This window comes from Lagenorhynchus albirostris, chromosome 2 (genome assembly GCF_949774975.1).
Source record: "Lagenorhynchus albirostris chromosome 2, mLagAlb1.1, whole genome shotgun sequence".
NCBI classification, from domain to species: Eukaryota; Metazoa; Chordata; class Mammalia; order Artiodactyla; family Delphinidae; genus Lagenorhynchus; species Lagenorhynchus albirostris.
In genome coordinates this window covers 104845189-104869934 of record NC_083096.1, presented here as the reverse complement: position 1 = coordinate 104869934, position 24746 = coordinate 104845189, and the positions used below count along the sequence as shown (strand labels likewise).

The 24746-nt window shown below is 39.3% G+C and overlaps 2 protein-coding genes and 2 non-coding genes across 4 annotated transcripts in view; 3 read left to right on the top strand and 1 right to left on the bottom strand.

Moving 5' to 3' along the window:
* Positions 1-12675: 12675 nt before the first annotated feature.
* Positions 12676-20753, top strand: RPL5 (ribosomal protein L5). Its single transcript, XM_060139570.1, has 8 exons — positions 12676-12773; positions 13961-14030; positions 14116-14231; positions 15396-15530; positions 16849-17051; positions 17803-17981; positions 20100-20184; positions 20587-20753. Exons 1-8 carry the CDS (start codon positions 12771-12773, stop codon positions 20684-20686), a joined length of 891 nt encoding a protein of 296 aa, XP_059995553.1. The 5' UTR covers positions 12676-12770; the 3' UTR covers positions 20687-20753.
* On the top strand, positions 17635-17730 carry LOC132516552 (small nucleolar RNA SNORD21). Its single transcript, XR_009539378.1, has one exon. It is a non-coding gene; the product is annotated as a small nucleolar RNA SNORD21 (small nucleolar RNA).
* Positions 20270-20402, top strand: LOC132516560 (small nucleolar RNA SNORA66). The gene has a single exon (XR_009539386.1). It is a non-coding gene; the product is annotated as a small nucleolar RNA SNORA66 (small nucleolar RNA).
* A 1189-nt stretch (positions 20754-21942) lies between the features above and the next one.
* The window catches only part of DIPK1A (divergent protein kinase domain 1A), a 119777-nt gene continuing 116973 nt past the window's right edge, over positions 21943-24746 (bottom strand). The window contains exons 4-5 of the mRNA XM_060139569.1: positions 24518-24694; positions 21943-23253 (exon numbers count right to left, since the gene is read on the bottom strand). Of these exons, the coding sequence (XP_059995552.1) occupies positions 22441-23253; positions 24518-24694 (990 nt within the window). The 3' untranslated portion in view covers positions 21943-22440. The remainder of the gene's footprint in view (positions 23254-24517; positions 24695-24746) is intronic.

The window sequence follows — 24746 nt, the reverse complement described above, 5'->3', positions numbered from 1 at the left end:
TATGGGGATATATGTGTATGTATAGCTGATTCACTTTGATATAAAGCAGAAACTAACACACCACTGTAAAGCAATTATACTCTAATAAAGATCTTTTAAAAAAAAGAAAAGAATGTGGGGCTCAGAGAGATAATAAGTGGTGGAGCCATGCTGAAATCTAGAAGCTGCTCACCCTAAAACCCAGGCTTTCACAGGTACAGCTTAACATTCATCCCAGAGAAACAAGGTGCAGAGGAATAGAGTAAATTATAATGGAGCAGAACATAAATCAGTTCTGGGGAGATTTACCAAAGTTGATACTTGGGCATATCAGAATTCCATTCTTAAGCCCCAGTTAACTGCTTAAAAATGAGATATATTTCTCCAAAATTTTGGAGATGGAAGAGAAAATTTTAAAAAACACAATTAGTAGATTATTTAAGGTAATAGAAAAAAGCCAATTCTTGGGACTTCTCTGGTGGCACAGTGGTTAAGAATCTACCTGCCAATGCAGGGGACACGGGTTCGAGCCCTGGTCTGGGAAGATCCCACATGCTACGGAACGACTAAGCCTGTGTGCCACAACTACTGAGCCTGTGCTCTAGAGCCCACGAGCCACAACAACTGAGCCCACGTGCCACAACTAATGAAGCCCGTGTGCCTAGAGCCCATGCTCAGCAACAAGAGAAGCCACCAGCCCTTGCTCACCGCAACTAGAGAAAGCCCGTGTGTAGCAAGGAAGACCCAATGCAGCCAAAGATAAATAAGTAAATAAATTTATTTTTTTAAAAAGTCAATTCTTATTACATGGGTTTAAATTTTCAAATTATGAAGTTAGGCAACAATTACCCTTCCTTTTGACAGGAACTGTCAGGTTTGACACTCCGTGTTAGGCAGTCCTCTATCTTCCATAAAATATTCTCTTCGAGGATTAATTCAGATTCAGCTGGGGAACCTCCTTTCCTCTCAGAGAGCTCAATCCCTCAGTTTCTGAGATCTGTAAAATACAATGTCCTAATCAAGGTTTCTGTTACTTCCCAGTGGCTTCTGATTTCATGGCCATCTCTGCCTTTAGCTCATATTTTGGGCCTTGCTGTTTTTGTTCCTCTTTCATTAATGCCTTCCCAGAACTCAGCCCTTCATGAGCTTTCACAAGAAATTCACTTCCACCAACATTTTGTGAATTTTAGTAGACTTCACTGAAGATATGTGGGATCATGGTGAGAGGTCAATTCATAGAAAGCTTCACTTTTCTCTCTTTGCTTTCCATTCTCTCTCATCTACCCTACTCCCTTCCAGAAGCAAAGCAAATTCTTCACCTGGCTTTCTGCATAGCAATTTAGCAAGCTTGATGCTTGAACATGTCCTTGGGATCTCACTCTTCACACCAGCACCTTAACCAAGTATTTTCTTCTCAAGTGCTCTCTTTGAGAAGAATTCTGGTAGGAAAAAAAAAAGTTATCTACTCTGTTCTAGAGAAAAAACTTACTTTGTTCTGGGAAAAAGGACTTATGATTCATTAACAAATGTGTCAAGTAATGGTAACAGCAAAATTTTAAGTCTTCTGTCTAGAAAGTCATGTTAATTTTATACTTTTGGCAGATGAAAAATTATTCTTATACTTGTAGTTTTAAACCAAAGAGCCATTTTATGCATCTGAAACTAACACAATATTGTTAATCAACTATGTTCCAATATAAAATAAAAATTTAAAAAAATAAAGCCAAGAGCCATTTTAGACTTTTTTTTTTTTGGACTGGTCCTTTACTTCACTATGACTGGGATAACACCATGTTTTAATGATTACTTCCATGATTAAATGGCCAAAGTATGCACAGTGAACTAAAAGCAAAGAAGTTAAAACTACACTTAAGTACCCATACTAATGCTGATCAGAACCTGTTATTCCAATGTAAACACTGCAGTTACATTGGTTGTATGAGACTTGAAGTTTAGCAAAGTTCAAAGACTCTCAATTGCACCCACTCAAAAACTGAAGATGAGACTGTAATCATCAAGCCAAGTCAGGAAGCCAAATGTTGTTGGGTCATTGCAGATAAGGAACTAGTGATGGATTTAGGATTCCTACATGGCAGGGGCCTGGGACAGGCAGCTTTCTAGGGGGGGAAGGTAGGGTGAGGGAACAGGTCTTGAAGCTGCATTTACATAACACTTTACAGAAATTGAGAAAATACTTATTGTCTATTCAATGACTGCGGTGCTAATGAACATCGTGCAGATACTAAAGCCTATTCTCCCTCTTTGACACTACCCTGGCCCTGGGACCCATAATGGTCTGGAGTCTTTCTGGTTTGGTGGTTTCAAATTTAAAGTTATCCCGGAAGTGATTCAGTCACTTAAGGTCTTCAGAACATACAAAGTCACTACAACTGAACCTCAGATATTCTTGAAAAGGTGTCCCACACTAAGCTGGTCTTTATCTCAACCAAAGAGTGGCAGAAGGTATTAATGGGTTAAAGAGATGGGGCAAAAATTAGGAGACAGTAGGCCTAGGAGATACAGTCAATTCCATGCTGGAGGCAGAATGTCCATCTGTGTATTATAGAAGATTGAAATACAAAGGACAGTTGTGGCACACATATAGGTCATCTCATATTTTAGGGCCAAACATAGAAGTGCACATGGATATGAACTGTACAATGTCTATGAAGTCCTGTGCTTACTTCCTGTTTTGTTTTTGTTTCTGTTTTTTTTTTTGTGAAGTCGCTTACTACTGTAATGACACCTACTGACTGTCATTACCCATGTTCTCTCCGTGAGGCATTCCTCCCTATCCTCCCTACCCCACCTGAAACATACACACAGACACACATGCACAAACCCTAAAACTGACCTGCTCCTGTCTTGCCATTAGTGGAAATAGAGGAATCTTTAAAAACTTCCCCCAGCTTTTCATTTGCATCCTCCTCCTGTACTTCCCATATTTTGGGACAGTAGCCAGTAGCTGTGCCCTTCTTCAGGTACACTTGGACGGAGAGGAGCAAGTCATTTGTTCATTTCCCTACTGGCTTTTCTCTCTTGAAATACAGCTTGATCTTCTGGCAGCTTTCTTTCTTTCTTCCTTTTTTTAAAAATAAATTTATTTATTTATTTATTTTTGGCTGCGTTGGGTCTTTGTTGCTGCACGCAGGCTTCAGTAGTTGCAGCATGTGGGCTCAGTAGTTATGGCTCACGGGTTCTAGAGTGCAGGCTCAGTAGTTGTGGCTCATGGGCTTAGTTGCTCCACGGCATGTGGGATCTTCCCGGATCAGGGCTCAAACCCTTGTCCCCTGCATTGGCAGGCGGATTCTCAACCACTGCGCCACCAGGGAAACCCCTCTGGCAGCTTTCTGAGTGCAATCCTCCTTCTGGTGCACAGAGGCACTGCAAGCAATACCAAACTACCCATAATCAACTGTAAACTTATAAACATCAAAAAATACCTCATGTAAAATTAAAAGACGAACAATTATGCATATCCAACTACACAAAAAAAGGAATATTTGAAAATGAAGACAGTTAAGAAAACGTTTGGGGGCTTCCCTGGTGGCGCAGTGGTTAAGAATCCGCCTGCTGATGCAGGGGACATGGGTTTGAGCCCTGGACCGGGAAGATCCCACGTGCCGCAGAGCAACTAAGCCTGTGCGCCACAACTACTGAAGTCCACGTGCCTAGAGCCCGTGCAACAAGAGAAGCTGCCGCAATGAGGAGCCCGCGCACAGCAATGAACAGTAGCCCCCGCTCGCCACAACTAGAGAAAAGCCCACGGGCAGCATCAAAGACCCAACGCAGCCTAAAATAAATAAATTTGAAAAAAAAGAAAAAGAAAACGTTTGGGATGTGTGGTCAGAATACATTTATTGACTTTTTAATTGCTATTTTAAATTTTATTTAATATAATTTTTTAATAGTAGAGGAAAGAAAAGAGCAAGAATTCAGTCCTGGTTGAAGTCCCTTTTAAAGAGGTGGTTATGGAAGCTGGAAAAGAGTCACAGAAGGTAGGACCAGAGGTGAAGACCAGAAAGAAATTGAATATTTCTTTTTCTGAGATACTCTAAGCATAACTTGTAACATGAGTCCCCAAAACGTACAGTTATTATGTAGCACAGTTCCATACACACCAATATATTTGTTGTTATAATTATTTTATGGTTTCTCAAAAATTGGTTTAATTAGCATAGACGATTGGTTTTTGTTTGTTTGTTTGTTTTTGGCCATGCCGCTTCCCCAGCCAGGGATTGAACCCCTGCCCCCTGCAGTGGAATCACAGGGTCTTAACGACTGGACCACCAGGAAAGTCCCTAGAATATTGTATTTTTAATAGATGTCTGTAACAATCTCTCCCATTCTACATGCGCTTCTAGAACCATGCCACTTACTGGGTAAGAGGTGAAGTCCATGCCTCTTCTCCTCTTGGGTGGGCCTTTGTGACTGCCTTGTCCAGTGGAGTACTGTAGAAATCACACTATGCCATGCACTTCTACCTTGTTCTCTTGGAACTCTGTCTAAGAACCAAGTCAGCATTCTGCGAGGAAGTCATAGAGAGGCCCACATGGAGAGGAACCAAGCTCCTAGCCAACAGCAAGCCCAAATTACCAGCCATGTGAATAGGCCATCTTGAATGTGGATCCTTCTGGCCCCAGTTGAGCTCCTTTAGCTGATGCCAAATGGACCACAGCTAAGCCGTCCAAATTGAGACCTGCCCAAATTACAGATTCACAGCAAAATAAATGAATGTTATTATTTTAAGCTTCTATGTTTTGAGGTAGATTGTTACATACCAATTGATAAATGGGATAATCAGAATAAATGATCAGAGATTATCATGTGCCTATCATGATATTATTCTCATTTTATTTATCATTCAATTTATTGCATACAAAGTTCTGTTCTTCATGCTGGTGATACAGCAGTGATTGCAACAGATAATGTCCCTCCTTTCCTTAAGGGGAGGGCTTGCTGTAGGGAGGGCAGATAGATTATTAAAAAACTAACAAATAAATTGATAATTGCTAGGTGGTAATAAATGCTTTGTAGAAAAAGCAGTCTATGGGGAATAGAGAGTGATGGAGTGTTCTATATGAGATGGAGTGGTTAAGAAGGGCCTTTCTGAAAGGAAGACAATTGAATAGAGACTTGAAAGAAGTAAGGCAGCACATCCCATGAATATCTGGGGGATGAGCTATCAAGAGAGAGGGAATAGTGCAAAAGCTCCAAGATAGGCATGGCTTCGAGGCCAGTAAGTTGGAGTAGAATGAGGAAGGGATGGAATGAGAGGAGATGAAGTCAGAGATACATAGGGGCAGGGACAGACCCTGTAGGGCTTCATAGGCTATGGCGGGAACTTTGGCCATTGAAGGGTTTTGAGGACAGAAGTGACATTATCTGACATATTTTTAAAAGATCAGTCTGACTGTGTGGAGAATAGATTGTAGGAGTGCAAGGTTTGAAACAGAGAGAACTGCTAAGAGGTTAATGCAATGATCCAGGTAACAGATGATGGTAACTTAGACCAGGGCATGAGAAATGGTCAGATATTTTATTTACATATATATATAAAAGTACAGCCACCACAGGAGTTCCCTGGTGGCCTAGTGGTTAGGATTCTGGGCTTTCATTGCCGTGGCCCAGTTTCAATCCCTGGCTGGGGAGCTGAGATCCTGCAAGCCATGTGGTGTGACCAAAAAAAATAAATAAATAAAATGCAGCCACCACCAGATACGGATGTGGAACTTGATTAGAAGAGAGGCATCAAGTATAACTATAAGGCTTTTGTGTTATTTGCTCTATAGCAAGTACATTACATGTACTTGTCCTGCCCTCCATTGGAGCTCCTAGAGTCATTCTGAGTATTCACTCATCTAATGGCTATGATGCCAGTACCAAGTGCCATTCAAGACACTGTGCCTTTAATCACAGACTCTTCAAGATGCTGACCCCTCACAGAAATGCGGGAATGACTCAGAACATTACGAACATCGCTTTGAAGTTGTCTGTAACAGATCTAATTACACCTTTTTTGTTAGCAATATTTCCTTGAAGAAGTTGACTCAGGAAATAGGGAGAATCCAGAAGCTGGTTTTACTGTCATGTCGTAAGGGGAGAATCAGCCACAATAATTTATGTTGTTTCTCCCACAGAACTTGGTGGGCTTTCTTGTGTGTACCTTGGGCCCTCCTTATATTCCCGAAGTAACTGAAGAGGGAGACAAATATTATTAGTGTCATTTAACAAGTGGAATCTCAAAAGGATGTATGGAGTTTGTCATTAGTCATATATTTTAAGCCTTGAAGAACTGGCGAAATAAGACTATAGTTAATTTTGATGATTCCAAGAAAGAAAAAGACACATACTTTTAATTCCCAGGTAGGTTCTTTCCCCTAATTTCATACCTCCATGGATTTTGTGGCAGTAATAGATTTTATTAGGTGAGCAGGTAGGTGATAACTGCCCTGAAAGCAGCACTGACCTCTAAAGTTTAGCAATCCCTAGACATTCAAACTTTTTCTTAATAACTTACTATAAATCTAGTCTCCAGGAAAACATGTAAATATTACTGAATCATTTAAATTTTTTGACTTTCATGTATTAACTAAGCATCTAACAAAGTGGTTCTGGACTTCTCAGATTTGTCCTGAGACTGTCTTCTTTAGCTTAAAGGGCTTCTCTCCTACTCCTAATAATATGGGTTTCATCTAGTGAACAAGCTACATTCCTTAGTTCAAACCGATCAGAATTTTGTTAAGTCTTCATTTTCTGGAAGTTTGTAAAGCTTCAGGTTCACTTTGATAACTTAGAAGATGACAACAGTTTACTAGCTGCAGTTTCACCTTTATTTTTAAACAAAGTTAATTGTCGTTAGTCTAAGCCAAAGAATGTTTACCCCTTAGTCAAACAAAAATACATCAGGGAATATATTCCAAAGTCAAATATACACATTTATGAACTTTTTAGAGTACAAGGTCCTTATTTTAGTACAGTTTTAAGGCAGGCTTAGATTCAAAAAATCCCTGGGTTCCACTGTGATTGGCTGTGGCATCCTTTTCTTCATCTGTAAAATGGGGATAATGAACTACTGCTAAAGCAGTTTTGAGATTAAATGAGAAAATGTAGTAAACGCTTAGCATAGACTCTGGCACTTAGTAAAGTCTCAGTAGATGTTTGCTGTTTCTAACATATATGTAGAAATCCTCCAACTCCCTTTCTATTCCCCATTCACTACCCTCCCAATCAAGTGTGAGTCATTGAGGCCAGTCCGGAAGAACAGGCCAATAGGGAGGAGCTCAGACATTTCAAGTCAGGTGATCTTTGGTGGTTGTGATGTTTCCAGAAAGTACCTCCCCTTAATCCAGGCAAGAGGCGCCCTTGCCAGGCCCCTTGCCCTGGTCCTGTACTTAATAAAACCCTGCATATCACAAACACACAGAAAAGTAAATTTATCAAGGAATGCGTGGCTATGGCTGCCTCTGTCATTTAGGACTTGGCATTTAGCTCTCACCAGAAACTCTAAGCATCTGCCCTGGTAATGAACACCTTCCAGGCCCCAGGGAATTGCTGTTCCACATTTCTTGTGCTGTGTCCTCGACACAAAAGGCAATTGTGTCTGAATGTCATGAAGGTTTTAGGTTTGTGCTGCTGTTAACATTTGAAACAGATACTGCTTTGGAGTACAGGAGGATTTGAGTAATGGAAATTTTTTTTAGGAAAGACAAAAAAACAAATTAACTTGTTGAATCCTTTCTTTGTGATAATGTGAACACAAGAGATTCTGGAATAACGAAGTTTCGTGACTGAGTAAAGCCAAGCCTCCAATTTCTTGCTTATTTTTATGTTCCAGTTCCTGGTTCCAGAGGTTTTTCATTGTGTTAAAAGTTAGATTTGATTTAGACAGACATGAGAGTCTGTAGAAGAGTAAAGTGAAACAACAGAAGGTGCTCAAATAATGAGCAAATCAGTCTTTGGCAGAAAAAAGTGAATTTTAAATTTGTGCTATCTAATTTTTTAATATGTAGTATTACTTGCTTTTAATCATAGTACAAGTGTTCAAACCCCAAACAGATCTAATTTTTAAAAATATGAAAATTGTAGACAAATTTTTTTCTAAATTGAATGAAACTGCATGAGGAATATTCAACAAATGTGACATTCTAATGAAATATAGGGAAATTAGAAGAAGGAAATGGAAAAGTTTGCATGAATGTGAAGAAGAAAACATGTACAAATAAACCTAAACCTAATTTCGATAGAGATTATTTTCTGACCCTAATAGGTCAGTGTATATAGTCTGATTGAAAAGACATTTGAACAAATTGAGCAACATACTACTATTTTTGTTTTCCTGTATTACACCCCATCGTTGAAATATTGTAAGAATAATAACAAAACTTGGGTGGATGTGGATATTATTGTAAGAGACAGAGAAAATTGCAATAAAACTGGCAATGGTTTATATAATACCAAAATATCTGGTAATAGTTTCTATTGTATTCTATTGAAAACAATAATTTATCATATATGACACCATTATATTGTTTGAATGTGATATGTGAAAAATCCGGTTCATTTCCAAATCTAAGTATTGCCTTATGAACATTATTTAAAATTCCAGTTTCTCTTGCTTCAGCATAGCAAAGTTTCTCCAAATTGAAATTAATAAAAATTATTCAAGAACCACAATGACCCAAGAAAAGTTGTCCAATTTGGCCTTCTTATATGTAGAACACAAATGACGAGCTATCTTGGTGATGACAACACAGAGATTTTGCTGAAATGAAGAGATAAAAAGGAAGTTTTATGGAATAAATATATTATAATTTATGAATTTTGTATGTCTTTATCTTATTAGTCATTCAAACATAAATATCCTATGAACAGAACACCCAGACATGCTCAATCATAATTATGTTTGATTGTCCTTGATATTTTGTTGACTTTCAGTCCTATAAAAATCATAGCTTTATACATTTTCCTGTTAAGAAACAAAGTTTATTCTTTCATTGAAGACTAATTATTTTTTTCCTAGATAAAAATACAGGTTTACAGGACTTCCCTGGCGGTCCAGTGGTTAGGATTCTGCACTTCTACTGCAGGGACCACTGTGGGAACTGAGATCCCACATGCCAACCGGGGTGGGAAAAAAAATATAGGTTTAAAATGTTTCTCATGTGTTGATATCAAAAGAGGGGATCCAACCATAAAGGAGTTTACCTATTTGCTATCCTTCAGTGTATAACCATAAGGTCATGTAAAGCAAAAACCAATTTCAGGGACTTCCCTGGTGGTGCAGTGGTTAAGATTCCACACTTCTAAGGCAGAAGGCCCGGGTTCCATCCCTGGTCAGGGAACTAGATCCCACATGCATACTGCAACTAAGAGTTTGCACACCACAACTAAGGAGCCTGCGTGCTGCAACTAAAACCCAGCGCAACCAAATAAATAAATAAATTAGAAAAATATTTAAAAATCTGTCATCATCATGATTTAAGAAAAAACAATTGCAAAGAAAAAAACATTTTGAGATAACTTAAGTTGTTTTTTTTTTTTTTTTGCACTACGTGGGCCTCTCACTGTTGTGGCCTCTCCCATTGCAGAGCATAGGCTCAGCGAGCCCGCTCCGCAGCATGTGGGATCTTCCCTGACCGGGGCATGAACCCATGTCCCCTGCATCGGCAGACAGACTCTCAACCACTGCGCCATCAGGGAAGCCCAAGACAATTTAAGATGTTTTTTGATCATAATTATGGTGGTTTCAATAAAGAACTAGCTGATTAGGGCAGTAGATAGGTACCTCAAATTCATAATATATGGGTAACATATATGGCAAAATAAATATGGGAAAACTTTCCATATTTTATTGTTAAATCATCACTACCAGAACTAAAAACTTCTGATTTATTTGATAAAACTGAGTTTGCTTTCATTTCAAATAATAAAAGAAATATTTCCTATTCTAACAGGAATCAGTGTTTTATTTTTAATAATTTCCCCATTTTTTTTCCTCCCCTTTGGCCACACCGTGCTGCTTTCAGGATCTTAGTTCCCCGACCAGGTATTTCACGGGCAGTGAAAGCACCGAGTCATAACCACTGGACCACCAGGGAATTCCCAATGTTTTATTTTTTATCTTGAAATAATTTCAAGATCACAGATTGGTTGTAAGAACAGTACAAAGAATTTTCATATACCCTTCTTCCAGATTCCCTATTGTTAACATTTTAACATGTTTGCCTTATCATTTTCTTTCTCTTTACATATATGTATATGTGTACATACACACAAATGTAATTATTTTCTGAGTCATTTGTTGAGCGTAAGTTGCTGAAATAATATCTATTACTCCAAAATAGTTCAGAGTATATTTCCTAAAAAATAAGAACACTCTCATATATAACCATAGTGTGCTTATCAAAATAAAATTAACATTGATCTATTGCTACCATCTAATTCACAGATTCCATTCAAATTTCACTGATTGTTCTGAGAATGTCCTTCGTACAAAAGAAATAAAAAACCTTCCTTTTTCTTTTTTTCCTTTCTTGTCCAGGATGAAGTCTAGGATCACACATTGCATGAAGTTTGTCATGTCACTTTGGTCTCTTTTAATCTGGAATAGTTCTTTAAGTCTTTCCTTATCCATCAGGATTTTGTCACTTTTGAAGAATGCAGACAGTTACTTTGTAGAATATCCCTCAATCTAGGTTTGTTTGCAGTTTCATCATGTATCAGACAATTAAATTAGACTGTGTTCTCAGTGCATGATATCAGGAGGCACACAAAACTGACTTGTCCCATTACTGTGATTTTTAAGTATTACTACTTGAACAAGATTATGTTGGTCGAGGGTGCTGGACAAGTTCCCCCTGGTTCCTGGTGTCACCAACTGCACTGGCTGAGCCAGCCACGCTAGCCACAACCCCTCAGCTGCAACCAAAGTGAATAGGTTCACATATTTTAATTTTGTTCTTATAAAGGTTTATAAGGTAAGAAGAAGCAAGATAAGAAGAATAAAACATTTAATTGTGTGTTAGCTTGCTTCATAACATCCAAATATTCAGGTTAATGGTATGTGGCCTTCATTTGTACCCTTGCCCTACAACGTGCAAAAGTTAGGGCTGGACCTATTTCCAGGTAGACTTTCCCTCTTGATGATTCCACCTGCAATGTAAGCAAGGGCCTGACTAAGACACGTGGCATGTTTTGTAGGCTAATAACTTGATGGACTACCAAAATGAAGGTCTTATGTACTTTCTATAAACACAAATTGTATGCCTCTTTCTTTACATTTCCAAAAGCCACTCGACAAAGATGGAACCACACTTGCCTGTGAGGAATGTTTCAGCATTTCTCCTTGAGGGCTTTGTAGACCTTGGCCAGAGTGGACTCAATGTAAATTTTTCTGGTTATAAAAGGAGTTACAAATTGAAACCAGAGGAAACTGGCCTCAAGATTCTGATTTGTTTCAAGTGGCAGTTCTTTAGAACCATTTAATCTGGTCATTCTGTTCAGCAGACCCTTCTCCCATCTCTGACACTGAGCAGTTTACATGCTGATTCTTTCCTGCTAGATTAAACTTATACACACTCATGTCCCAAGAGCAGTCTTAAATCATTGGAGGATGGGGGTACAGAGTTAAAATTCATTCTAAGGATGGGTACATTTTAAATTGCTGTGCCAGTATGTAATTTTTTCCTGGTGGAGTCAGTAAATTCCAATATTGGGAAAATAGAATTTGTTTTCTACGTTCCTGAGACCTTTTGGCTTGGCTTGATTGAGGCCAAATATAAAATGTAGACTCCCAGTCCCCAAGCCAGCCAGTCTGATTTACTAGAGGTGGTGAATATTCAGATATTTGCATTTTACCTAGTACCCACACAATTCCCATGCAATAGCCCAAAGACCACCTTTGAAATACTGTTGGGTGAGGGAATACTGTTTCTTGAGGTGCTTTTTTGTTTGGTGGCTTGGTTGATTGGTTCTTCTCAGTCTCTGTGTGGAGAATAGGGAATTCTTAAGTTGCAATTAGTTTTAAAAGAAGGAAAAAAAGGACTTAGAAAAAAGTTATGTTGACTAGATGAGAGTGATGGAGGGAGGGAAAAGGAATAAGGCAGTCAGGGATCAGGGAAGACGATGGAGGGAGACAGTAGTACGTTTTTTTTTTTTTACCATTTAACAAATACCGAATACTTACTGAATGTGAGTACTGTGCTAAATGCTGGAGATTCAAAGGTGAACTCGACGGCAGGGCCCACCCTCAGGGAGTTTACAATCTAGGGTAGGCTGAGACAGGTACAAAGGTGCTGTGGGAAGGCCCCTAACCCAGGCTTGGCTTCCTGAGGGGGAATCTGCATGCTCTGGACCCGGAGTAGTCAAGGAGGGGGTAAAGGGGCTCTAGAGCTAATTCATTCTATTTAATTTTTAAACTTTTTTTTTTTCGTGCTTACAAAAGTAATAATGTTTGTTATGAAACAACTTCCTAGCATAGGAAACTGAAAGCCTTTTACAATCCTCCCTGCTACTGATCACCTCCCTTCCCTGTCGGATCACCAGTCAGGAGATTGGGACTCCGCGACTTTGAGGATTTGTTTCGGGAAGGCGAAGTCCAGCATCGGTCCTCCTACCAGCAGGGGGTGGAGTACTGAAAGCCAGGCGGCCGGCGGGTCTCTCTTCCACACGTCGCTGGCGTGAGCGTCGGCGCTACATACTGCGCCTGCGCACGCGCCACGGCCTTTTTCCCCCCCCGGAGCCGTGCTGGTTTTGCAGCTTGGTGGCGGCTAGAGCTTCTGTTCTACAGGATGGTGAGTGTGTATCTCGGTCTCGGGGCTACAGATGCATGGGGGTTCCCCCTCCTTGTCCTAAAGGCAGGCTAGGTTCCGTCTGGCGCTGTGCAGGGATCGGATGCCATTAGATTGCCGGCTCTGCCGTGGTCGGGCTGCAGCTCCCAGCGTGGCCTTAATGGCTGCCACGGCGCACAAGCGGGCGGGGGGAGGGGTTGAAGAAGAGGGGGAGTTGGGGCAGAGGATTGGGGATGGGGTGAGTATAGTAGACAAACGACAGGGTTAGTGCTGGCCCGGCAGAGGGGGCACCGGCAGGCGGCCGGGGCGAGGAGATTGCGTAGAGTCAGTCTCAGACTAGCTGGGGGATGCCTGAGTGGAGACGGGCTGCGGCTCCTCGGACCCAGCTCCACCCATGACTGCTTGGTGGGTTTTCCGGGAGAGCGTCGGGGCTGGCAAATTGTTCGGAAAACCTGTGTTTTGGGGCCGAAGAAGTGGCTTTTAAGCCACAACCGTCAGTAGAACCTGGAGGCTGTGGGGTCTCTGGGCCCCGAAAAGAAGCTCATTTACTTTGGTATGTGTCGCCTGCCTCTTTCTCTATATCGTCGCTGGCTCTGCTTTTTAATGATTCTTCGGGTGGGTGTTGCTTTAGTTGGTGGGGGTCAGTGTTGTTTTAATCGGGAGTAATTGCTGAATATATCCTTGGCCAGTTATGTTTTGTGGCAAGTAATTTAGGCTTTTGAAATACATTTGTGGAAAGAGGGAAATATTAGGTTCTCGAAATGGGACAGTGTTAAGAACAGATTGACGTTTGCAAGATTGCTGTCTTCAACAGTGTTTTGCAAAGTTGGTCACTAGGAATATTGCTGGTCCAATAGGGAACAAAAGTTGAGAGTAAGTTTAAGAATTTAAAATCAATGTGACAGTTTTATATCTGGTGAATATAATAAATTGGCCTGCATTTTGTATGTTTTTTCATTCCATCTTTCCTGCTGATTCATTTTTATTTTGCTTTATGAAACTGTCAGTCTTGACATATGGAAAGTAGGAGAAAAAGTGATTCTTGACTTCAGATTTGAGAAAGTGATGGTTGTGTCTGGATTCACTTTTGAAGTTTAAGTGTTATTTTGTTACACAGTTAACACAAATGTCAAAAGTATCAGAAGCTAAAACATTTATCAAAGTTTTAATAACATTTTTTTATCTTAAAGGGGTTTGTTAAAGTTGTCAAGAATAAGGCCTACTTCAAGAGATACCAAGTGAAATTTAGAAGACGGCGAGGTATGGTCAGGTTTTCATGTTCACGACATGAAAAGAATCTGCTTTGTAGTGGAATAGACTTTTTTAAATTACTTTTTTTTTTCAGAGGGCAAAACTGACTACTATGCTCGGAAACGATTGGTAATTCAAGATAAAAATAAGTACAACACACCCAAATACAGAATGATAGTTCGTGTAACTAACAGAGATATCATTTGTCAGGTAAGTTGTATTCTAGACGCAAGTAATGGATGGTAACCTCCACCCCCCCCCTCTTCTGCCCTCACTGTGGTAGAAAAGTTGTACTTGGGGAGCAAAACACAACGTATGCATTAGGTCCATCTAGTCTAGTGCCTGGCAGTCCAAGGAACATTGAGTAGTTCTTTTAGTAGGTTTGAAGTTGGAGCCTGGGAAATTGGTACTGTAAAAAATACTCTGAGGATCAGCTGTTTGGCAATCCTGACCCAGTTTAATTCCATTCACTTTCTAATTGGTGGGGGTGGGGTGGGGGTGGGGGTGGGATTAGAGAAGTTCATGGCACTGTGCTATTTTTGTGGGGGTGGGAGGGTAAATTTGAGACCCAGTAGAAGGTTCTTGCCCATTCCAATTCCAGTAAGATAATAGAATTTATTGTGGACTGAGTTCACTTATCCAATACTTTGAAGAGGTAGGTAGTTGTGAATGTTAAATTAGACTCTTAAGATTATTTTTATTCTTGATTATTGTTCAAAATAGGTTTTAGTAAATACTTAACGAAGGTGTCTCCCATGTAAAAGACTTACAGAAAGTGGCAATTTGCTCCTAGAAGGTAGTTTTCTGGGCTTTTACAACTAGGAAAACTTTTCGTACTTGAGATTTGGAGGAGACAGGCACATTTATTTTCTGGCCAGACTAATTTGTTGGTTGTGAAGGCAATCTCTTCCTCCATACCTAAGTTCAGATAAGTAAATATTAGGTTTTCTGAAACATTGTTGGACTTAGATATGCTTAGTTTAAAAGGTGTTTGAAATAATCAGGGATTCCTTTTTGATTTTTCAAAGTGCCTCCTTAATTCACCAGCTTTCCCAGCTCAAGGTCTTTTCAGTATTTCTCAGAAGTAAGGAACTACAGTATAACTTATTCCAAAGGTATTTTAATATTCGATGTCTGTGGTAATTTGAGACTTATGTACTGTGAAATTAGTCAAACATACTTACAAACTCATAAACCTACCTTCTGTAGTTGACCAGGCCATAATTGTTGAAGGTGGGTGGGTTTAACAAAGATCTTAAGTGATGCAGATCTGTGTCTGTTTTTTTGTTAAATCGTTTGAAAAAGAAGGCACTTAGGAAGTAATCCACAAAACAGTGAAAACAGATTACTAACCTGTTTTTTCTCTTATTGTAGATTGCTTATGCCCGTATAGAAGGAGATATGATAGTTTGTGCGGCTTATGCTCATGAACTCCCGAAGTATGGTGTGAAGGTTGGCCTGACAAATTATGCTGCAGCGTATTGTACTGGCCTGCTGCTGGCACGCAGGGTATGTACAAGATTACTTTAAGGGATGTATTTTGGAATTAGCTCACTGGAGTTGTCTGCAACATAGATGGTTCACACATGGATAAGACACCTTCAGCTAGCTGTGGGGAGAGAGGAGTGCCTCCTGTTGCCCTGTGGCTTATAAGGGCGTCACCAGGGAAGATAATTTTATATAAATACCTTGTTTAAGACAGAGATGTACTTTATAATCTGGGGAAGCCTTTTTTTCTGTTTTCTCCCATTTGTTGGGTATATCTAGACCAATAGAATTATTTTGCATTGATGGATATCTGTAATCTGTGCTGTCTGATATGGTAGCCGCTAGCCACATGTAGCTATTAAGCGCTTGAAATGTGTCTAGTGCTGCTGATAACTGAGTTTTTAACTTAAATATGAATAGCAGGTTGTGGCTAGTTGGTGACTATCTTGTTGGACAGATCTAGTCAGAAGTGTAGATCTTACCATCAGCGTACATTAAAAATGCAGACTATACCCCACACCTTCAGAATTTATATTCTCATAGGGTGTCCAGGTGATTTATATGCATGCTAAATTTTGAGAAGCAGTGCCTTAAGCTTTTGAGGCGGGGGTAGGCATTGGTGGGGGGATTCATTTTTGTTTTAATAATCTTTGCCTTTGGGTGGCAACATTTCCTATAAAAGGAAATGAAAATGTGATCTTACCTTGTTTTTGTTTTCTGACCTTGTTTTGCAGTGGAATTGTTAAGCATGCATCATTGTTGGGGACCCACATCTTCACTGGTTATAAACATGTTTGGGTTGGGACATTGTCTTTTATATGAGCATCTTGGTGCAAAGGCACTATAGATAACTAGCAGAGTAGTGGCACATATTAACATAATACAGTGGCAGGGTAGAGCCACAAAAGGTGTTCTCTTCAGCACAGGATCCTACTCATAATATTGTAATCAAATTAAACAAAACTGCCTATGATAATATTTAATATTTGGTGGTTGAATTATAGCTAAATATGACCGAGGAAAGGTGGAGATTACTTCCCTTGAGTAAATATATAAGAATCAAATTTAAGTATCATGTCCTTATTGATTGCTACAGAAATCAAGTATGGACAATGTAGCAGGTTCAGAAACTGTTAAACAGTTATACTTGTTGGTAAAATTGGATATCTGAAATTTCTTTTTGTGGCATTTAAAAATTGATATTTAAAAGCAGATTGGGATAAAGAGAAAAAGTGATTTGGAAGGAAATTTTTTGTCAGGTCATTCAAGTTGTGAATTTTGAGATATTGTTGTTTGAATATATTCTAACAAGCATTTAGATTGGCTTCTTTGTTAATAGCTTCTTAATAGGTTTGGTATGGACAAAATTTATGAAGGCCAAGTCGAGGTGACTGGAGATGAATACAATGTTGAAAGCATTGATGGTCAACCTGGTGCCTTCACCTGTTACTTGGATGCAGGGCTTGCCAGGACTACTACTGGGAATAAAGTTTTTGGGGCCCTGAAGGGAGCTGTCGATGGAGGCTTGTCTATCCCTCACAGGTAATAATAGTATTCAGGGCCTCGTTGCCTGGACTCCAGTACTGCAGTGTTTCTAACTGGTTGGGCTGTGGAGATAACTGAACCAATTAGAGTAATAGTAGCTATCATTGTGTACCTGCCATGTGCTGGGTACTGTGCAAAGGGAACCTGGCAGGGTGGGAAGGAACTGTAACATGGTTTATAAATGAAGAGACTGGGGTTCAGGGGTAAAATTATTTGTCCAAGGTTTTAGAGCCAATAAACAGAAGAGCCAGTGTTGAAACCACTACCTTTGTGTGTGGCTAAGTTTTGGTTAGAAATGAGCAACTTGATTCCACCAGTACTCCCCCTATTTTTTTTTTTGTTTGTTTGTTTAATTCAGAATGAAAATTTGTTTACTGAGTTGTGGGGAAATATGGACTCTAGGGGGGAAAAAAGTTTGAGAAAAAGACATAAATATTTAAACTTTCAACTGGAAATAAGAGTGTAGGCTGTCCTTTGCTATGAAATAAGGAGAACTAACTTTATAGTGGCATTGGTTCATTTAATGGTATTTAAAGGTGCTTGTGGCATGATTTTCTATCCTGGAATTCAAAAATTAGCTGCTGAATGATGATGTCCCACTAACTGAGCAGTCAGTAGTTGGTCCTTTGGTTGCATGTGATGCAATTAATTGTTTCAAGACGGGACTGATGGCAGCTACTGAAATGAATTCCTTCTAGTGAACTGATTTCAACCATTATATACTAAAACATGGAAAACTTTATTTCAGTACCAAACGGTTCCCTGGTTATGATTCAGAAAGCAAAGAATTCAATGCTGAGGTACACCGAAAGCACATCATGGGGCAGAACGTTGCAGATTATATGCGTTACCTGATTGAAGAAGATGAAGATGCTTACAAGAAACAATTCTCTCAATACATAAAGAACAACGTAACTCCAGACATGGTAAAAATTTAACTAAAAATACCTGTATTGGTAAATTTATAGAACCGGGTTTCCTACTTGTTTTGAGTGGGTATGTTAATACAGTTTTATTTCAGGTTAACAGTTAAAAGTTGAATATGGGCATGTTAAAATGAAATTGGGATGTTGCACCTAGGGTAGGTTAAAAGTCAGACAAGATACTGTTATGAGGAGCTGGACTTGTCAACATGCTTTTAGGAATCTCTTAGATGCTGAAGGATGGCAGGCTTCAGGCATCCAAATCTAAAGCCTTTGGTGGCTTTTATGCGTTTGGCTGTTCTGTATTGATAAATTTCATTCATGTGGTCATAATCTACTCCAATACGAGGTGCTAGTTACTAGACTTCACTCATTTTGAGGTCATGGGGAAAAAAAGGTTCTTTCTTCATTCTTAGCAGATAAGTGCTATGTTCTGGACTTTCTCAGTGTCTCAGGCATGCACACAAAAAAGGAGATGTACAGATTCTATCACTAGTTCTGTGTGATGTTGCAAAAGTGAAGGGACCCGTGTTTTCAAAAGTCAGTTTAATGCTGCAAAGTTTATCACCCCTAAAGTTGAGTCTCAGGGCTCTCTCTATTAATACATTGGGGTAATTGATGATGACAGTGCGAGTTTCGATAGCGAAGGCATAGAACACAAAAATCACAGATTATTATAAATGTATTACAAATACAGAATTATATGTAAATTGATATATATCAAGTGTTTTTATTAGGTTCTTTTCTGTTGCTGCATATTTTGTATTTGGCATACCTATGTCTGAAAATTATTTTTAAAATGGAGTTATAATTGAGGGAAAGATCACTTTCTGTTTTTGCATTATTTTCCTTTGCTAATAAGCTTTATACAAATGCATGTAGTAATTGCATTTTAAAAAATTTATTTTTGGCTGCGTTGGGTCTTTGTAGCTGCACACGGGCTTTCTCTAGTTGCGGAGAGCGGGGGCTACTCTTCCTTGTGGTGTGCATGCTTCTCATTGCGATGGCTTCTCATTGCGGAGCACGGGCTCTAGGCGTATGGGCTTCAGTAGTTGTGGCTCGTGGGCTCTAGAGCACAGGCTCCGTAGTTGTGGCACACGGGCTTAGTTGCTCTGCGGCATGTGGGATCTTCCCAGACCAGGGTTCGAACCCGTGTCCCCTGCATTGGCAGGGGGATTCTTTTTTTTTTTTTTTTTTTTTTATTTTTTTTTTGGCAGGGGGATTCTTAACCACTGAGCCACCAGGGAAGCCCAGTAATTGCATTTTACTCACATGGAATGAGTAGTTATAGAGACCTGGATTACCTTGACTCATTCTTCAGGAAGGCTGTAATTGTTACTGAATTTCACACATTTTACAGTTTCTCTTCCTGACTTGATCTTCCATGTGATCAATAGTCATTTGGGGTGGGGGTATTAAAACACTTCAGAGAGTTGCAGCATTGTTTTTTGTTGAATTTTAGAACAAAATTCTCATTAATGTTTCTAATTGGACAGCGGTTTTCTAGGGAAATTCGGGCCTCTTTCTGATTCCACAGAGGCCTGATACTGCTGCCAGATACTGGTGTTTTGTGGTAGTAGATCAAGAGGTTCCTGGTGTGGGATTCTGGGAATAACTTTTGAAAAGACCTATCAGAAATCAGTGGGAAATAGAAATATGGGGAACGTGGGAGGACAGAGATGTATTTGGCAGTTGCTTGTTAGTCCATATATTTTTCATCTTAAATCTTAAATGCTGGCATGTATCCATACTTGAATGAAAGAATTTAGGTCACATGGTTTTAAATGAGCATAAAATGTGTTTCTACAGAAAACAGTTTGCTTTAAACTTAAGTGACTCATGAAGTATAGCTGAATTATTCAGAAATACATGCGAATTTTTCTTGAGGAAGATTGTTATGTTTTGTGAATAGTGTCAATTCATGTTGCTTATGGTAAAAACTGGGACTTTCTTAGGAAAAGATGGGTTACAAAAAGATACCAATATTGATCTAGTTTAGCTCCTTTTGAGAATCTGGCTTAGAAGGACAAAATAGAGCAAGCAGTAGAATAGTGTGTTTTATTACTGTTTAGGGCATATGAAATGAAACCAAGTACTGTTTGCTTTGCTTTGTTTCAGATGGAGGAGATGTATAAGAAGGCTCATGCTGCAATACGAGAGAATCCAGTGTATGAGAAGAAGCCTAAGAAAGAAGTTAAAAAGAAGAGGTATGTGTTTTACTGTTTTTTGAAGAGAAAGAGGTTGGGAGGGGTTCCTGCCTTGTTTCATCTCGCTCAGACTCTGAGTGAAGTTGTGCAAACTCGATCACTAGCTCTGCATGATGTTGCAGAGGTGAGGGGAACCAGGTTTGCTAAAGTAATTGTGGTGATAGAAATGTATTGGCCTTGGATGCTACCGAGGTGGCCCATTCTGTCCCAGTACATTGAAACTGTCAATTACTGCATTTTTTAATAGGCTAACTAAGGAAGAGAACAGGTATTGGACTTGGGATTATTTGACCTCCATTTTATTACAAGTGTGTCTTTTTCAAAGTTAAATATTCTCTATTCTCTTTCGCTATGGTTTTTAAAATTTATGTCCCTTTCTCTTCTTTTTACCTTGTTCTGTAGGTGGAACCGTCCCAAAATGTCACTTGCCCAGAAGAAAGATCGGGTAGCTCAGAAGAAGGCAAGCTTCCTTAGAGCTCAGGAACGGGCTGCTGAGAGTTAATAAACCAAACCACAATTTCTATGAAGATTTTTCAGATAAAGACAGTAATAAACTTATTGAACAAGTAGCTGTTTCTGTGTTAAGCTCTTGTTAATGAAACTGTGGGAAGTACCTGAAATTGACAGTATTTTCCTTCCAGAAACAAGTGTAGCTTTTTCCAGAAAATCTTACATATTGCCTCAAAGTTCATACCTTGGGCATCTGTTCTTCCTGACAGGAGTTATCCCTTGAATTGTATGATGTGCAGCTGTCCTTAAAAAGTCTGGCAAGCAACAGACAAACCTTCCCCTAGAAATATTTCTTCCATTCATTTATTGTAACCACATGATGAGTTGGAAGAAAAAGTACCTTCAAAGTTAACAATTTTAAAGTAAGTGAAACTGATGCTACTCCATGGCTTTAGTTCTTGAGAGAGAGCTCTCCAATGAAGGTCATATAATTTTAACACATTTATCCAGGTGAAACCTTTGAGCAGAAAATACTGGTTCTTTTTAAATTTTATTTATTATTTATTTTTGCGGTACGCGGGCCTCTCACTGTTGTGGCCTCTCTCGTTGCGGAGCACAGGCTCCGGACGCGCAGGCTCAGCGGCCATGGCTCACGGGCCCAGCTGCTCCGCGGCATGTGGGACCTTCCTGGACTGGGTCACGAACCCGCGTCCCCTGCATCGGCAGGTGGACTCTCAACCACTGCGCCACCAGGGAAGCCCGAAAATGCTGGTTCTTTAATTATAAGAGGTGTTTCGTTTTATGGAGTTGAAAGGCCAGATCTGAATAAACACAAAAGAGAGGAGCAAATACTAACCCTTGTATATCGAGTTTACATGAGAAAAAGAGATGGATATATTTACATGCCTCTTGAGAAACAGTCCTTTGGCCAATAGGGAATACTGTTTGTTTGAAAATGGAAAATTATTAATAGGAAGTTGTTTATGATTTCAGAGTCCTGCTCTTAATGTCCCACTTTCCCATAGCTCAGATTCAGGATATGTGTACCTGTGTTAGGTTTGTGGCCTAAAGATACGAGTTTTGAAGACCAGTTGGCTGGCTGATACTAAGATACAGACCCTTAAATCTAGGATGATGAACTCATCCATATTCAGCCTCTAAAATTGGCAATTATATATTGCCAAGTAGAATGTTTCTGATGGGTTTTCAGTGGGTAAGAGCCACTCAAAACTTTCTGAAGCCACATAAAATGTGATGTCTAAATGAGTTAAGTGTATTTATAAGAAACCATGCTATTAACCCAACATCTGTTTATAAAGGAGTAATTTTAATTTACCTGGTTTGCAGTCTTAATTTCTGTTAATGTGCAAACTTTACCATGCTGAGACATTAGTAAATTTATAAATTTTCTTTTTTAAACAGCAGCTTCAATGCAAACACAATTTCCAGCACTGATATTTTGGCTAACAAATCTACAAAATACTCTGACCGTTGATGTTTATGGAATGAGGCTTTTCACAGCATTTTTAAGTCATTAGTCAAAATAGTTACACAGTGAATGTACTAGGAAATGTACCAGCGTTTCTAAAAGGGCAGGAATGAATATTTTTGGACCTTTTGATCCTATACCTCCTGCCATTACTTCAGCAATCAACATGTATTTTAAGATGATGGCTTCCTTAGGATCAGGGAAAGGAGTTATGTGATAACTGGCAAGGATTTGAATCAAGCCATTTAGAAAAAAATGTTCAAGATTTTTCTTTTGAAGTGCTAAGTTTCTTAAAATGGTCACAATGTCCAAATGAACTAAGAGTCGTTTGTGTAGGAAATTTTCTTCCACAGTAATGTTTTTAGGTTATTTAGTATCAAAGAATGTTCCATTTCCATTTGATTTGCTGTGACTTTGAGAGCAATACAGGAATACAGCTGCTTTTCTAATTCTTCACGAATTTCAACTGGAGCACCACGCAACAGGTAGTCTTTGAGTAACTGACAGGCTTTTGCCAAGTTTGGTTGGATCACTTCTGAGGTACACTTCATTGTATTCTGATCACAGCTAGTTCGACAATCCGTGCCATAGACACAGTCCAAATCAGACTCACAGTGACGATCCTTTATAAGTTCTTTCAGGTTTGTCTCTGGCACAATTTTTCTCATGTCCACCATTTTCAAATCATACTTATCATTATATCCTAGGTTTTTGGCACTAGTATCGCACATGAGGAAGTTTCCATAGGGGCCATGGAAAACATCTTCCACAAATTCTAGAAGTCCTATGGCTATTTTAGCCTTTCTAGGCCATGATGGTGTGAACAACTGATCCATGCTTCTTCTGAACCCAGATGGAATAAAAAGTTCAATGACCCATGGAAGGCTTATTCCATAAAGAGAGGTATATTCAACACTTTCCATCACATAGAGATCACCACAGAATCCCATTAATTTGGGGGTATGTTCTTTATCTTGAAGTATTACCATGAGAAGAAATTCATTTAATTGAAGAAGTGCCCATGCTGACTTTGCTTCTCCCAAGGAAACCTGGCCATCTTTGTCTCCATCAGCCACTGTCAAGATGAGATTAACCAGTTCAGAGAGGTTGCCTTGGTCACCCAACTTTGCCTGTAAAGATAAGAATTTGACTAATTATACAGAAGCAATGAAAAACAATCTCATATGTAACATACTAACTTCCTTTACAGGGATAATTACCATGCTAAGTAATAATCTTGCTACTGGATACCCATAGGAGACTTAATACCTTTCCAAATATTTATGTTTGCTAAGTGAGTCAGAACTATGTTTTATGTACTTGAGGTGAAACCCACTTTGCTAAGTATATTAAGAAATAGCCACCTTAACGCCCATAGCCTCCTTAGACCTTGTAGATAAATACAGTTAACCAAGCCATTAATTAATCTTTGTCTTATTCATACACTTACTTGCAAAATTGCAGTGTAATTTGCCCATATCCAAAGTTAACGGGTCAACTACAAATTATTTTCTCCTATTTTGTAATTGTTATTATATTAATTATTTTATTCAAGGTGTTCCAATAATGAATGCTACAAGTATTTCCCTGTGGAGACTCTCTGGCATAAAACAGTCTAAAACTGTAAACTGTTCAAAGAAAAGAAAGATTTTGAGTTAAAATATAAGAGCAATAAAAATGAGAAAAAGATTCTTTCCAAAAGTGTAATTATTTTCATTGTTTTTTGGCCATGCCACGTGGCTTGCGGAAGTTCCCCGACCCGTTCTCGAACCCGCACCCTTGGCAGTGAAAGTGCGGAGTCCTAACCACTGGACCCAGGGAATTCCCAATATTTTCATACTTCTATTTAATCTCTGAGTATTTCTTTAAATTAAAAAAATAATTTGCGGGCTTCCCTGGTGGTGCAGTGGTTGAGAGTCTGCCTGCCGATGCAGGGGACACGGGTTCGTGCCCCGGTCTGGGAAGATCCCACATGCCGCGGAGCTGCTGCGCCCGTGAGCCATGGCCGCTAGTCTGCGCGTCCAGAGCCTGTGCTCCGCAACGGGAGAGGCCCCAACAGTGAGAGGCCCGCGTACCGCAAAAAAAAAAAAAAAAAAAAAAAAAAAATTGGAATCAGTCTACTAATTCTATTTCACCTTTTTAAAAAATGTGTATCAGTTTTAATGTCAAGCTATAGAGCAGCCCATCTACTTAATGAACTCTCACATCTGGACATTTTTAGTGATAGTAATGTTAAACACCCTCCATACATTTTTTTCTTTGAATTATTTCCTCAAGATAGAGTCCCTGATATAGGTCAAAGAATACCAACATTTTTATGGCTTAGAATGAGGTCCTGCCAGCTTCCAGAAGAGTACCACTTCACACTAGCAACATGTGAATGCATATACTTACTTTAAAGAGACTGTAGACCATTTCTTTGAATTTCTGTACAGTAGTTCCCCTAGTTGGCTTATCAAATAGCACTATTTCTTTCCTTGGTTCCAATTCAGTTCCAAAATCAAGATGAAGTGCTTGTTCCATTTGACATTTCACAACACCTGGTAGATTATCCCAAATCCCTAAATACATCTGTGAAAAGAATGACAAGTTATGCTTTAGGCAGAGTAGAAAACTCTAATCT